General features: G+C 32.8%; 1 protein-coding gene across 4 annotated transcripts; it reads right to left on the bottom strand.

Annotated features, from left to right (window-relative positions):
• Positions 1 to 3353: 3353 nt before the first annotated feature.
• Positions 3354 to 11875, bottom strand: LOC128547868 (uncharacterized). Of its 4 annotated transcripts, none has more exons than XM_053521434.1 (7): positions 11738 to 11875; positions 10170 to 10271; positions 8338 to 8573; positions 7898 to 8027; positions 6858 to 7052; positions 6249 to 6337; positions 3354 to 5422 (listed from the first exon to the last, which is right to left on the bottom strand). In XM_053521434.1, the coding sequence occupies exons 2-6, from the start codon at positions 10237 to 10239 to the stop codon at positions 6267 to 6269; spliced, it is 702 nt and encodes a 233-aa protein (XP_053377409.1). In that variant the 5' UTR covers positions 10240 to 10271; positions 11738 to 11875; the 3' UTR covers positions 3354 to 5422; positions 6249 to 6266. The 4 variants fall into 4 exon arrangements, with proteins under 4 accessions (XP_053377409.1, XP_053377408.1, XP_053377407.1 ...); XM_053521433.1 differs by lacking the exon at positions 11738 to 11875 and adding an exon at positions 11013 to 11162; XM_053521432.1 differs by lacking the exon at positions 11738 to 11875 and having other exon boundaries at positions 10170 to 10436.
• Positions 11876 to 12239: the final 364 nt, after the last annotated feature.

Here is a 12239-nt window from a genome sequence, read left to right as displayed (position 1 = left end):
AGGAGACCTTACGATATTGTTACACATCGAGTTTGATAAAAATCCATTACATTTTAGTGGTTAATGCGAAGAAAGGCATATCTACCTTTAGCTATAGTGGTCCCTAATAGGGCCCAAGTTCCTATATAAATAAATTTGGAAGAGGACCTTATAATGATGCTCCAGACCAAGTATGACAAAGATCCACCAGGCTGTTCATGAGACGCTGTATAAAGGCAATTCTAGTTTTAGATCTAGCAGCCCCTAAAAGGGTTCAAATGTCCCAGCTGAACAAAGTTGGCTGCGGGCCTAATAAAGATGCTACAAATCAAGTTTGATTAGAATACATGAGAAAAAATCAATTAAAGGATTTTTTTATTTACTATCTTTATTTATTTCTAAAATAGGCCAACTGATCCCGCTATAACAAATAGCATATTCGCTATTCATGAATCTTTGGACAATGACGTCACACCTATAAAAAAGTGAAGGTCAAGCAAAACATACATTTGTAATTATTTCAATATTTCTGTTTCATAAGCAAAGTTTGACCATAGTCATATCACATAGATAAACTGTATGCAGCGTACCTTCATTTCGGTGTAACGAGATTCAGTCATTATATAGCATATATATAATAAAACAGATTTCAACTGAGTTCAATATTTGCATACCATACTAAAGAAAAATATTCATATATAATAAATCAGTTAAATGATTTATAACAAACATATCAAAGCAAACAAGTAGTCATTTTAATATGCAACCTGAATAAGTCACAAAAGCAAGAAACCTTTTCATATACAGACGACAATTGTAACAAGGAAAATCTTTTAAAAAGCACTTCTCTGCATAAAAGACTCTTTTCACACCCTTATTCATGTGATACGCAGACCGTATTCAGCTCTTTCTTTAATTTGATATATGTTGGTATTGAACAGGTTTTTATCATATTTATTAAACTTACTTATCATTTTGAGATATATCAATATTCTTGCTAAATATACTGAGCCAAAGTTAGCTTTAAAACTGTGAACTGCGTCGTTTAGGATAAACGCTTTGTCTACATTTCACTCAGCGTAGCACAATCAACAGAGTGAAAGAAATTGACACTCTCGTCCAATCAGGCAGAGTGTTGCATAAATCTTCCATTTTGATAAATTATCTATAATGCGTTATCAAGTAGTTTGATTGGCAAACTGAAGTCACGTGGCATAGGTAACGAAAACGAATTTAGACGGCGTCGCCGAAAAAATTATGAAAAGGATTCATTATTCTATACCATATCGAGGGCTTGGTGCAAAACTATTGTAAGTGTATATAAATAAAGAACAAGATACGATAGTTTTGCGCCAAGCCCTCGAATTATACTTTTTGAGCTATGAGCATCACAAACAAAAAATCCACTATTTTGGCTATTTCATGGGCCATAACTCTGTATTAAATGCTAAAATTCTCAAGAAGAATGCCAAGTGTGCAAGGTCACATTATGATAAAGACTCAAGAAGGGTTTCATGAAATTTACATTAAATACTTTCTGAGTGAGGCACACAATTAGGTGAAAATGTGCATTTTTTTACTATTTCAGGGGCCATAACTCTGGAAATAGGGGGCGGACCCAGATGAAAAAGAATAGGTGCGCAAGTTTAAGACTAGTGCAAGGTTTCATGAATCTATATCAAATACTTTTTGAGCTAGGCATGTCACAAGGTGAAAATGTGCATTTTTGACTATTTCAGGGGCCATACCTCTAAAAATAAGGGGCGGAGCCAGATGCAAAATAGGAGGTGCGTGAGTTCATATCACGATAAAGACTCATGCAAGGTTTCATCTATTTATATCAAATACTTTTTGAGCTAGGCGTGTAACAAGGTGAAAATGTGCATTTTTGTCTATTTCAGGGGCCATAACTCTTAAAATAGGGGGCGGAGCCAGACGGAAAATAGAAGGTGCGCAAGTTCATATCATGATAAAGACTCAGTCAAGGTTTCATCAATTTATATTAAATACTTTTTGAGCTAGGCGTGTCACAAGGTGAAAATGTGCATTTTTGACTATTTCAGGGGCCATAACTCTAAAATGAGGGGGCGGAGCAAGACGAAAAATAAAAGGTGCGCAAGTTCATATCATGATAAAGACTCACGCAAGGTTTCATCAATTTATATCAAATACTTTTTGAGCTAGGCGCATCACGAACTTCGGACGGACTGACGGACGCACGAACGGACGCACGGACAACAGCAAATCTATATACTCGGGGGTGGGGGGGAGGGGGCACAACAAAATGTTGATTATCTCGAGTACATTTTTCAACGGGGCATTACTTTCTTATGTGTTTCTGTCCAAATAAAAATCAATGTCTGTTACTATTTTAGTTCAGACTTTTTCTATCATTTAATCCTACACTTCTGTACTCGTGCATTGACAAACACGCTTGTAGAGACATAGTTGAAAACGAAAAGGTGCTCAAGTTTTGGTAACTATTAATTTTAGACCCTTTGTGATTGCAGCCAATGTTTTTCTTTTTTGGGTGTGTGTGTGGGGGTGGGGGTTGATTGCAGAGGTCTGTTTCAATAGAGTACTAAGTGAATAATGTGTTGGAAAGTGATACGCCAACTTACTTATCAAGGTTAATTTCCACGCATCAGTCATGTCCCAATTGTCCAAGTGCATTTATCAGAATGCCTTTGCTTACTACCTAGCTGGCTGTCACAATTTTGTTATGAACATAAGATATGCTAATTTCTTATTTAATCAGATTTCCGGTAATTGTTTTCTCTAACATTTGTAAAAGGTTTGAATATTGATTAACACAGCGGGAATACTAGAAGTATTACTGGATTCATCGCTTGTTTTGGTTACCTCCCTTTATGGATGCAACTGTATTTGTTCATGTGCAGCATTAAAATAGCGCTTTAATAGGAATGTTATATGTACATAAAATTATAAGGCTCGGTTTAAGCTCACTAAGGGTGGTTTGCCACTGATCGTTACATGGCGGTGCCCACTGTACGTGTTCCTTTGTTTGTTTTGTCCTTGTGTGTTTGCATTGTGTGTGCGCGCTGTGCGCGTGTGTATGTTAGTGTGTGCGTGCGTGTATTGGTCACTTTTTCTGTAGAACCATTGGGATTAGTACGAGATGTGATCCCTAATCAGTATTTTTGATATGGAAATTAATATAGATACCCTCTACTGAATTTATAGACAAAAAGAGAAAGAGAATGAAACTGATAAATGTGTTATAATGATAAATAGATACGATACTGTGCACAAATGGCTAAAAGGATACTTTAACCATATCAAATTAAATATGTACCGAGCCGTTTAACTGGTGAAAGAGTTTTATTGCATCACAAAAGTTAAAATCGAAAATTAAAATAAAATATTTTAATAACAAAAATACAATAATGTAATTCAAAACAATGCAAATATGCATACTATAAAAATCTGTTCAATTATTTTACATTTTGTCTGCAAATCAAGCTAATGAAGATATGTCATGTATACAAGTAGGACGCAAATTCATTTTCTTTTTCTATTATGACGTAAATTAGAAATGAATTTAGTGTAACGCCATAAAATAATGATAAAATGTGAACACTATGTTATCACCAAACTGAGGTGGAGATATACGTCTCTGTGCATCATATGAAATACAATACAGTTACTTTGTACAATACTAGTATAACAGAATACAATACGATAGCACCCATAACAACTTATACAGAAAAATAAATCAAAGTCTGAAATAACTCTATAACTTTAGCTGACCATTGTGACATAAAACGTATACATGTGTTTTTAACAAAATTTCAATGCTATGATATATGCCATTTGGGTATCTCTGAGAGACAGATACCTATTACACTATAATTTGCTTACAAGAAAGAAAAAAATGCATTCACTTTACTTGCGAGAGTTTATTTTTGTATAATTTGATTTGATTTGGGTTTTATGGCGCACCAACACAGTATAGACAACATTGGGATAATGTTATTAAGGATAGCCCTATCCGCGAGATTGCACGCGCCTTCACACACAAAAGAGATAAAGAAAATGGTGTGGTGCTAAAATCTTTCAAAATTGGATACAAAAACGTTCAAATAGACATTGTTCGATACAATAAGACAATTGATATGTCTTTTCTATGAATTGTAGGCACTTTAACTATATGACTACAACAAAAACATAGGATTCTAACTTGAATGAAATATTTTACCTATATCAATCTGGAAGTGTAAAACATAAGGGTATATGGGGTGGCCGCTAGACAAAACTTGTTCAAATGTTAAGGATGGGTAAGATAATCTATTCCCTGTTTTTCTGCAGCCTAAAAGGTCTACGATTAGAATATTCATGTCTGTTTTTGTTTAGAATTTTAAAACAAAAACGGATAGCTTTATATACTTTCAAAATATAATAGATGTGCTTAACTTTGAAGATTTGCTAACATCTTATACGCTACATATAGCCAAAATGGTCGAAAGTGCTGCTTATTGTCTCATTATGTGGAACATATAATTCAAGTTACATAAACCATTGAATATTTTGAATGCAAAATACGACCTGACATTTCGACAATAACCTTGAAGTGACATGACCGAAAGTCGTCTCTGTTTTAAGCAAACATTGTTTTTCAAGTATGTGCATGAAGTGAATGGAAGACGGATGAACGAACTGATCAATATAAATAAATCTGAATCTACCAGAATCAGGGTAGAGAAAAACAAATCTTTATACTTTTCACTGTACAATTATAAAATCTACACAACATGAATGACTTGTTTTAATAATATTATCTGATATGTTCACAGTATGTCAAATGAAATTGAAATGTTTTGATGATATAACAGCAATTTCACGAAAGCATAAAACTTTTTAATTTCCATAAATTAGCGTCAAACAAACAATTTTACTGAAAGTTCTACTTTAACATCCAATGATGTACAATTCATATATATTCTGGAATGCAAAAAATAGTCATGATACTTGTTTTTATTTTAGTTTTACTTTCCAGATTATTATCAAAATGCTAAGCAATTTGAAAATTCTTGCAATATACATGTACTATAATCTTTCCATTAAAAATGTGCAATGTTTCATATTTCCAGCAATGAGCAAATGATTCATTAATATTATGATTTACACTACTGTACAAAAATAATCAGCATAGCTTTTTAAATTTCAAATGCACAAGGCCACACAAGACAGCCAATAACATCCAGCCAGCTGGATTATACTTCCAGTTCTTATTTATTAAAAATTAAAAAATAATATTCAAATGACGTAACGTTTAGTTTACATAATATTTTTCAAGATAGTGTAATACAGTATCGAATAAACTTTTAATGAGTACATGTATTTGTACTGTTGCAGTGTTGGTGTTTAAATTCAAAGGCAACTCTTCAGTCCGCAGTGTAAGAAGGCTGTTGCATGGCAAAGTCTGAAAAATACGTACAAAAAGAAATTGAAATGAATGAAAACAGATACACCCTTATTCATGTCAATAATTTAGCCAAACAATTGATGAAATTGATCATATAAAGAGAATGCGTATTTGAACGATGAAGTTGTCAGCCTCAGCCGTTAATAGCAATAAAATATATTGATCTTTTACAGATGACATAATTTACAACGCTAATCTTTCTTATATGCAGATCACATGGATCAACTTGGTACACTAAACCATATTTCATACATTGCATTATACAACATATATTAAGAAAATATAATCAACACCTTCCGGTCTTCTGTAGGTAAGATTAAAGGTATACTAGACTCAAATTTCAAATTTGAAAGCATGATCAAATATTACATACAGTTTGTGTAAACATTAACAAATTACATGTATAAACAGCTCTATGCATTAGGTTAAAAATTGTCCACGATGTATACATGTATAGCTGAACACAGTATGAATGTATACTTTCACTAAAACCTGGAAGTTTCTAAACAATCCACTGTTACTGTATGACATTTAATTTTGAATGTAGCTCTACGTACACAATTAATTAATGTGTTTATTCCTTGATTGGATTTTGCTTTATGGCTTATCCTGTTAAACTAAACTGCATTCGGGGTTGCACAACAACCCAGAACAGTATATTGCTTGGAGCTAAATGGAGAATTCCCTCGAAAAGGAACGCCATGTAACTCTGCTCGTCAGGTAGGCAGTGTCTTGTCTCGTTTTATCTGTTACACGAATATAAGAAAATGATACTTATTTTCAATTAAGCAATCCTTACAAGAAAATAAAATACAGCTCTAACCTGAAGCAGTACTTGGATCTACTCCAGTCTTGTACCAGCATATCCGGGATGTACTGACTGGTATCCAGCCGTATTCTGCATTGGGTATGCTGACGAAATAGTAAAGTATCTATTACAAAACGTGTTTGATTTTGTTAAGCAACTCATGCCTGTAAGCTTAAGTTAAATGAAGCCAATTCAAAGACACTGCTATGAGTAATCTACTGAGTCAAAAATCAACGGGGCCTATCTGCTTAACATGCACAACCTAAATGCAGTATGTTTAATCAAGGCAGTTATGTCTAATTTTCTTATATTGCTTATTTAAGACCTTTTTACTTACTGGCCCAAAATGATGATAACAGTCATCGCAACATACAAAATAAAGCGACACTGTTCATGCTTCCCGTTTTAACGGTTCTCTGATTTAAAGTAGAACTACATTCTTAAGTATAGGAAGTATGTACTTATCATTTGACAAACTGGACCAACAGTATAGTGGAGAAAACCTTTAAAAGAAATAGTTGAGGAAACAAAGGCATGTAGAGGAACCGTCTAAACTTTTTGCAGCATATGCTTGACGCTACATAAATGTCCTACAGCTGCGGATCTCTGTATATTATATTTTACCTGTGGCTGTTGGTGTTGTTGCTACAGACGGTTGTTGATCCCGGTAAACTGCTCCAGCATGGCTTCTTCGTCTTCGACAAAAGAAGAATATGACAATGACCGCCACACTAATTGTCAGCACTATCATCCCAATTACAATACCAATAACCGCATATACAGTTGTAACTGCAGAATCAATTATATCTGAGACGAAGTCTGAAATATTAGTAAATAGTTAACAAGAAACATCAGCTTATAGAATAACTAGTATTCCGGATTACATCAGAAATGGCCTTTAATTAAACTAGTATGAGCTTTACTTCACAGTTCGGTATCGTAGCAATCAGAAAAAAATACTTACTCAAACTTTTATTAATTCAACAGACTTGAAGAGGAAATTTTGATGACTTGAAGTGCTATTTCAGTTAATACAATACCTTTATAATTACATTCGGTATTTTCTTTCTGCTGTGTAATTTCTGTTGATTTCCATAATTTCAATGTAATCTGTGTCCAGTATATATTTTATGTATGTTGTGTTTTAAAAACGTACTGAAGTCACATGAAAAATGACGCAACTGATACGGATTGCTGTGTATTCACTATCCTAGTCAAGTAATGGACCCATAACCACAACCGGTAATTTCTGCACAATTGCGCCAGTAATGCTTATACTTTTTCGGCATCTTTTGGTCTGCTTTTACATGGCACTAGATTATGCCAAAATCTCGTACATAATTGAACGGAAATGCCGATTTTCATTACGAGGAAACTACCATCTGGACTGTGCGAATTACCTATTTGTCATCAGAGTCTACAGAGAGATTATATATATGATCACAGAAGAAGAACATAGAAGGGAATTTTCTTTGAACAATAATTCAATTTGTCATTAATGTTGTGTTCAGCTTTAGTTTTACACGTAGGCAGATATTGTATAGAACTGATCGGTCACGTTTCAAATGTTGACAAGCAAATAAAAGATGAAAGTGTTGGCATCTTACATAAGCTAGCACTATCAAACTATAACGTTAATATGACCAAGAATATAATTATAATACCATCTGTAGTATGAAATTTCAGATTTATTGTACTTGTAGAACTGGTTGCATTGTTCTTAAATACAACATGCAATGTCTGAGATGTATCTGCACAAAAGTCATCGGTCTGTTTGTTGTTACACCCATACCGCTGGAAAATAAGAAAACAACGGCATGAATCTAATCTTCGAGTGAACTGAAAGGCTTAAAATTACAAAAAATGTACATTATATTTTGAACTAATTCAGATTTTTTTGTGATTATCTAATCAATGATGCTGAAATAACTGGATCTATTTCATAAATTACATGAATTCTAAGATGTATATATAAGCTATCGTAACGTTCGATAGTGTGTTATTAAAGTGATGTGAGGTTAATCGTAATTTCCGTGGACAACTTTGAAACACAGTGACTGAGTGCAGAGGTAAAATATTATTGTCTCATTTCTGATGTACTTACCTTATCTGGTATATAAGATGAGCTGTGAAAGGTTTTATAGTACTTCAACTCCGTTTCACAGTCAACATCAAAATGCACAGGCGCTGAACAGACCGTCTTGGAAACACCAGCAGATACGCTAAACTTGCAGTCTGAGGCTAATGAAGCCCCGAGGAAGTCGAGATAAAGTGGGTCATCCTTAGATATACTGTATGTTCCATCACACGTAGAAGACGTGACTGTGACAGTTCTTGTTTCTGCAAATAACTAGAAATCACTGAAAGTTTTCAATAAAAAAGTTTAAATACTTCGCATAAGGTTTTTATAAAAAATTATCTTCTAAGAAATTGTTAACGAATTGGAATACAAGCGTATCTATTTCGTTCTAGTGGTCTTAAGTCCGAAAAGATCGATTACAAATTCAAAGAGACAAAACAGAGACTTGGTGAGAAGTAACTTATCCAGACACAATATAAAGACGGTTTATAAAATATTGTCACCACACTGCATCCTATCATGGTGTTTATTTCGAAAGTGTAAGACACTTGATACTGTGTAGTATCAGATATAATCTCAAGTTATATTTGAGTTTTATAGTTGGGATATATAAACCAGGTCTATGAGGCAGATTTTGAACACAAAGCCAAGGAATTGTAAACTGTCAAAATTATGTCTTAAAGAAATTTTCTTACATATAATTTATTAGCTCAAACAGTCGCAATTTTTACTATATTTATATCATTTCGAATGCATTGTCAGAATGTCAAAATTCCTCAACGGCGCAAAACTTTGCCGACGATCTTGTCATGGACAATTTATTTGTGATTCGTCAATTTCACCGACAGCACAAAGTAATAATAACGTTAAAATCTACAATTGGTATGCTTAAAAGGAGTATATCAACAAATATTGTTGTTTGTTAAATAATTAAGGCAGTGTAAAAGCCTGAAAATACATGTTTTGCAAAGCTTTGACAATTTGACTGGCTCATCCCTAAAAGATGTGAACTTAGATATCCATTTTTATTTCCGTGTAATCAAAACAAATGTTTTGGCTAAATGGTGAAGAGTATTATAACTTTTTTTAAATAGGGTAACATATTTGGCTATTGATAGTTAATCATTATTATGGTCTTCTAACATAATGGCACAAAAACTCCAAACTCCACGAATTGAGATAACGTAATTGTGAAAAAAATTAGTACTAAGTGGCATAAACAATATGTACGTAGTACAATGAAAAGAGTTTAAAATCTAGTCTAATATATATAATAGGAATAGACAATCCTTTAACAATGTATTAAATATCATTAAAACACTATATTTAGTTGTAAATGCCATATGCTGAATTTTCCATTCAAAAGACAGGTATCAAAACAATGATAAATCAATTGATCAAACGGCAAAATGTTCTTTTATACCCATGGTGTAGTTAATAAATTTTATCAGTTATATCTACAAAATACTGATATTTCGAATACATATATCAGCCTGTACTACAACCAGTAATTCTCTAACAAATGTAATCATTGATTTCGATCAAAAACAAAAAAAAAATGATGGTATCAATGCACATACTAAGTTTTTTTTCCAGTACTTCAAGCATATTTCTTCACAGAAAGAGAATGAATAAAGGTCCCGATTAAAATACCACCTTTAGGAACACATGGTAGAACTACAAAATGGATATATAAAAGTGTTTTTAAAAAGTTGAATGAACACCGCTTCACACTGAGATAATTTTTTCTTTGATTTTGTAAATGTTCAATGTTCATCAAGCACAAAGGTGGATACAACCATGTATTTTTAATATACATATTTCAATATGTTCAAATAGAATTGTCAGAAACTTACCACAAACTACAGTAAACAGTCCTCCAAGTCCTCCAAGTCCTCCAAAAAGTAATACACAAACCTTGTTCATTTTCTCCTAGATGACGCTTGTCTTACGAAACTCTGTAAAAACATCTATTTAAATACCATATATGTAGATTCTAACTCATCATGATCATTATTAGAAATGCGATATTTTCTGCGCATGCCCGACCAAAAGCTTATTTATAGTCGCCACGTTAAACCCATATGGACAGCTCCTCCAGAAGACTGTTTGTAACTGTAGTTCAGCATAATGCAAGATAAAGAAAACACTCCGTTTCCAGAAGCCATACAGTGTTTACACTGGACAACTGCGTGCGACCTCTTAAATAAAAGGTTCAAAACCACTAAACCAGGCTATTCTTTATATCAAACGTACCAGCAGAGAGATATAGAAAGTGCTAAATAAATACAAAAAAGGTGTAAATGATCAAATGTTAAAAAATCGAAAAAAAAAATGTCATTACTTGTTCAAAATCTGATTAACCATCTTTTAACAAAATTTAAACTGAATACTAGTTAATCAGATCCATATGCGTATTATATGAAAGATTAAGACATTTAACCAGGTGTGTATTATTGATTTAAATTTATTTTGCCTTTGTTCCAAATTTTTCTTACACGCACAACACATTATATTTTTAGACAAAAAGCAGATATTATCATTTATTTACGATATCGCCAGTCATTATTCACCCATTACAGCATTTGATATATTGCTGTGTGCATTTATTTATCTATAATACCATTTCTTTATATAATAACGATGCTTAATATAGCTTCTGCCTTTAACTAAGTCTCGAAATTGATAATATCTCTTACCTTCATTTAAGTTATATGTCACTTTAATTCCATAACGTGAACTGACATCATCATCAGTGTATTTTTTTGACGGGACAGTGTAATGAATCTGCACCTAACTCACGCAGTTGCAACATATTGCATGGCATGTAAAACACAAAAATGTTTGGGGTTTTTTTTTTGTAAATTTATATAAAAAGTAGATTAGATAATCCGTTTATCTTGTATTTGTTTGTTCAAACATTTTATAACAACAGGACTCTTTGACTGGAGGCTTAAAAATATAATCAGATGCAATTAATATGTCTATGATTTAATCAGCCTAAGCCTTTTATGTTCTAACCTTTTCTTCATGTACCTTATTTATTAAATTTTATCATTTATGTTCAGTCAATATTATAAATGCAACCATTGTAATATGCTGATGCAGCTTTAAGAGTTTGGCATTTTTCTCAAATTAATCATAAATTTAAAACAAATATGTTGAGAGTAGACTAAGTACCCCAGTTTCTGTCAATTAACCAAAGAACAGATCAACAATTACAGTTTACTTTTGAGTTCATAAAAAACTAAGAGCTGAGCCATGCGAAGATACATGTCTTCAGATAAAATATACTGAAATATATGTCTTTTCAAATTTCAAACAAATGATTCTTCGAAAGATAATATTTGCAGAATTCAGCCACAAAGAGCACTTTGCTAATGCCGTTGTCATTTCCTTAAAAATACTAAATTCATGTACTCACCGAGAAAAAATGGAGCAACTTTAAAAATATCCGAAATACACCCAAACTGAGGCACATTATATCCTGGATATGCAAAAACACTATAACACTCTCTATCTAAATACTGAAACAAATATTGTATGATCTGCGTTTTCCAATATCTGGTATATTCTTTGTGGTCTCCATTTTGCAGATCCCCTATATATCTGGTCTGCACTCCTCTTTCCCTTTGTAGTCTGCATTATTTACCTGTGCCGTTTGGTCATAATCTCTTTTATTAAAACGTTTTATAATTTTACAAAAAAAAGTGTAGGAAAATTATCATGCCCTAAAATCTTACGGAATCGGGTTTTGAAGTACCTTCTCGCTGAAGTGTCATTAAATTACTACTAATTTTAAAAACCAAGTCTGGATTACGGTCATAAATTTAAGCAAAATATTTACGCAATTTATAATAACAGTAGCCCTATTGAAGAAGTTTATTTGTAACGTATTGATAATGCACATTGAAATTAACTGAGAC

This window comes from Mercenaria mercenaria, chromosome 13, assembly GCF_021730395.1.
Source record: "Mercenaria mercenaria strain notata chromosome 13, MADL_Memer_1, whole genome shotgun sequence".
In the NCBI taxonomy this organism is placed as follows: domain Eukaryota; kingdom Metazoa; phylum Mollusca; class Bivalvia; order Venerida; family Veneridae; genus Mercenaria; species Mercenaria mercenaria.
This window is presented reverse-complemented; position numbering and strand designations above follow the sequence as displayed.